Genomic DNA, 4,306 nt, shown 5'->3' on the forward strand with positions numbered 1-4,306 from the left:
TACTGTGAATGAGTTAAGTGTGCAATGGTGCTGCCCTCTTGTGTTTGTATGTACAACAACACGTAACGTAAACCCCTTATATTCTGCTTTCTACGTTGCATTTAATATAATGTTGCATATAGTGTTAGACTAGTAAGCTGACATTTTTAGACCATATTTACAGAAGAAGAAAAAGGACAATTCAAGTTAATATTTCGTCAGCTGCATACCAGATGATGTAGACCAACCAAAATGAGTCTGCCCTTCATTCTGGACTTTGAAATATGTAATGTTGTGCATACTTGAATGGAAAAATATATCTTTTAATTAAAATCCTAAAGACCTTTTATTTTTATTTTAACTGTTTTGTTCTCCTGCTTCTACGCCCAGAACATTACATTTACCTCTTCTATGTCACCTGACAAGCATCAAATCAAAATTCAACTCAGATTTCCTCTGGAAACTGGCAATAGCAGACCTTTTCTCGCTTTGGTGGTTAGGCACCTATTTAAAAGTACAAAAAGATAACAACATACAGTATATTTACATGGTATGATCAAACATATGATGCTAATTAGAAGACAATGTATAAAAACAACAACAGTTTGCATGAATCACACATAGAGAAATGCCAGATTTCTGAATCAAAAGCAGCGCTGAAGTCCTAAAAGTACTCACAAACATTATGTTGTATATTTGTAAGAGATGTTTGCATTGAGTGCAGCTACTGTAAGAGAAGTGTTGACATATTACACATTAACTGTAACATGTCAACTTATAAAGTTTGCAAGTGATTGTTGCAGCAATAATGACTAGTAACTGTCTTCAAAATGTTTGTCATTACCTTGTACTGTAATTACTTAGTTGTTTTTAGACATACTGCAGTGTAGTTTTCTTATACATTATTTGAAAATTAAGCCTAAGAACATTGTTGTTAATGGAAAGAAAATAGCATTTAACGTTATAAGGGACCAAGACAAATAAAATGGCAGGATAAGAAGAAAAAGTTTCAGAATATTGCAACGTGCTGCATAAAGGCATCAACATGGACCGATTTTATTCCTGTAAAACTGCACCAGCTTTTCTCTGATTTCTTTAGTTTTCAGTCCATAGATTATGGGATTTAAAGTTGGGGGGAAAATTAACGTGGACAGCCCCATTAATCTTCTCAAATGAGGCGAAATGTTCTTGAGCCTGTAGGAGATGATGGTGAAAAGGCCGAAACACTCCAGCAGAAGAAACACCAGCAGGTGTGTGGCGCACGTCTGCAGAGCTTTGGCTTTTGTGTCTGATCGTTTAGATCTGAAACAGGCAATGAGTATGTGCAGATACGTGTACAAAACCATCCCGTTGGCCATCAGCTGTGTAAGAGCGCTTATGAAAAGCCCATAGATGTTGTTGGGGGTCGTGTCGCCGCAGGCCAACGTCAGCAGAGTTGGGTTGTCGCAGTAGGAGTGCGATATTTCGGATCGACAGCGGGGTAAACGCAAAAGCAGATAAAAAAGCACACCTATTAAAAGGATACACGCTAACCACACAGTTGTGATAATTCTCATAATGTGTGCAGAGCTCATAACAGAGTTGTAATGCAAAGGGGTACAGATGGCAATGTATCTATCATACGCCATGGCAGTGAGGATGATCGTGCTGCCTGCTGCGTAGATGTGGATAAAAAAAGCCTGAGCCACACATGCGGAGTAGTGCATCGTTTGGCTGTTGGTCAAAATTTCTTTGATGACCTGAGGAAAGAGCGCGGACGAGCCGATAATGTCGTTGACGGGGAGGTTCAGCAGGATCATGTACATCGGCTGATGCAGGGATTTGTGCAGCACGATGGTGAGGATTAGAGTCAGGTTGCAGAAAAGTATGATCAAGTAGCTCAGGGTTGCAAAGAGAAATGCGGGGAAGACAGTTTCAGAGGTGAGATTGAAGCCGGTGAGATGTAAAGTAGAAGACGTGTTGTACAGGTTGTCCATTTTCATATTCTTTCCTGCAAAAGTACAAAAATAAAAAGGAAAAATCGTAGGTTTTCTTATACACAACATTAATTTAGGATGAAATGCACCAAGAGGCAAAAAAAAAAAAGAATTCAATTATTTATTATACTTTTAAGGACAAAACTTACCAAATAAAAGGCTGTATACATCCAGGCCACTTCACTCCGACTCCGCATAAGTTTTAAACATCACACATACGATTAAAACAATATAAGTTATAATGTTTTGGATGGATGCAAAAACATTCAGAGGCAGAAAACTGTCATTCACCTCTAAGAGCAGGAGGCGTCGTATTAAGGAATATATACATTAGCTGTGGCAACACTGGCAGTGACCAAATGGTGAAGTGTGCAGGGAAATTAGTTGCTTTATAGATGAGTCTTGGCTGAGCAGCAGCTCCCTGGAGTCTTCGGGGGTTATTATAAAGTTTATCTTGACATTGTTATGACAGTGACTCAAGTGCTGATTCACAAGGGGAATTAGGATGAACGTGAAATGTATTAGTTACGGCACAACAGCACGCTCAAGCATAAACAGTGTCAAAATAATACAACTCACGGATTAATGAAATCAAATAAAGCGCTCTCTCTTAGTATAAAGATCTTCTATCTTCTAGTAGTTAAGTCGTTTTTTGACTTACTGTTACAATATCAATAAAAAAACTATAACAGGCTAAATTTCTTGTTTTCTGAAAACGTTAAAATATGAAATATTACGCTATTAGACCAATGTTATGACAAACAATGTGTGACCCGTATGGTTTCCTGAGAGAGAAGCTGGACTGACCAAGTTCTCAAAAATACAAGGAGATTTCTAATATATATATATATTATTTCAAAGAGATCTTGATGTTATTTTTGGAATAAATAAAATATTTTGCAAACTGTTATTGTCGAGGTAATTCAAATGGATCGGCTGACACCATGTTGTCCTACAGCAGCAACTCATAGAAACATGGATTTAGATGAATTTGTTGTCACAAAATTGCTTCTAAATCATAGGTCTTCAACAGGGGATCCGAGGTACTGCAGGGGGAGGGGTTTAAAAATCTTTGGTTGATTAGACATTTTTTATATATGTTATTATATTTACTTCCGCCATTCATTAAATACACATTAATCCAACATATTTTATTGAAGGGACAGCTTAATACTAAATGCAAAATGATAATAACAATGTATATTTACAGGCCGAGTATAGAACACATATAGTAGGTAGGGGGTCCCTACTTAATAAACATCTTATTAACGTATAAATCATCTAACATCTTTTAGGCCAGAATGTGTCTTGCCTGGGTTCATGAAATTGTGTATTTTATGTATGCTTTTCATTTTTTTTTTTTTAATAAAATAATATCAGTGGCATGTACATGTCATATACTTTTCCTGCCTGCCTAAAAAAAAAAAAAACAATCAATCAAACATTCCTGTATTGATGCAAAACACTTTAAAAACACATGGGTTTCTAAATGTTTTACTGAAGGAATGAACACCTGTGTTTTAAATGGAGTATGGTGCCCAGAATGGGAACGTTGGGTGATATAGTAAAATGATTTAAGGACACAGTAACACACCATTTAACACTAATGTGCTTACATACGCACATATAATAGCAGACAAAGGGTAGAGGATCACGAATAATTAATCTCAAAATGTAGATTATACCATTTTTATTCTCATTCTACAAAATACACAAAAACACTTAAATCATTAAAAAAATATATATGAATGAATTAAAAACAGGGCCCTGCAGAGTTAATTTAAAATGAATTTAAAATTCTAAAAAAGTAATTTCTTGCTTTTCATAAATACTGTACATTTGTTCAGTGTCATTGACGCATGATAATACCACAACACCTCCTACAATCTACAAGGATTTGTTCACTAACAAACATACAGAAGTATATTATTATTATTCTCCTGCTGCTTCCTATACAATAATTCTTAATTTAGTAGAATTCATCTCTGCTTTTTTACACGGACATCTTGAAATAAATATTATTGCATCACAATGAATGAGTGTGAGAGCTTCACATTAACACCACATGACCAGGATACAGACATGGCCACGTTCACTTCTTTATATGTATTATATGTAGAAAGTATTATTATATTCTTACTCACACATCATTTGTTAAGTATTTTTATGGTTAGGATTTGTGTGCCAACTAAGATAAGTTATTCTCAGAACTACTGTACTTTGTTTTATGAGTACAAGTTGACCATCTGTGCTGCTTAACAAACACCATTGAGTCTCAACATTAAAACCAGTTCTGCTGGGAAACGTTTGAACCTGGCGTTCATTCATATGGACAAAATTAATTTCACATT

At 35.6% G+C, this 4,306-nt stretch overlaps 1 protein-coding gene across 1 annotated transcript; it reads right to left on the bottom strand.

Annotated features, from left to right (window-relative positions):
• Positions 1 to 991: 991 nt before the first annotated feature.
• On the bottom strand, positions 992 to 1,955 carry LOC125013785 (putative gustatory receptor clone PTE01). The gene has a single exon (XM_047594680.1). The coding sequence runs from the start codon at positions 1,953 to 1,955 to the stop codon at positions 1,020 to 1,022; it is 936 nt and encodes a 311-aa protein (XP_047450636.1). The 3' UTR covers positions 992 to 1,019.
• Between the last annotated feature and the right edge of the window lie 2,351 nt (positions 1,956 to 4,306).

Source organism: Mugil cephalus, chromosome 9 (assembly GCF_022458985.1).
Source record: "Mugil cephalus isolate CIBA_MC_2020 chromosome 9, CIBA_Mcephalus_1.1, whole genome shotgun sequence".
Taxonomy (NCBI): domain Eukaryota; kingdom Metazoa; phylum Chordata; class Actinopteri; order Mugiliformes; family Mugilidae; genus Mugil; species Mugil cephalus.

Bases quoted from the DNA above. Each gene is read 5' to 3' on its own strand.
- LOC125013785 (XM_047594680.1), bottom strand. From the start codon at position 1,955: ATGGACAACCTGTACAACACGTCTTCTACTTTACATCTCACCGGCTTC.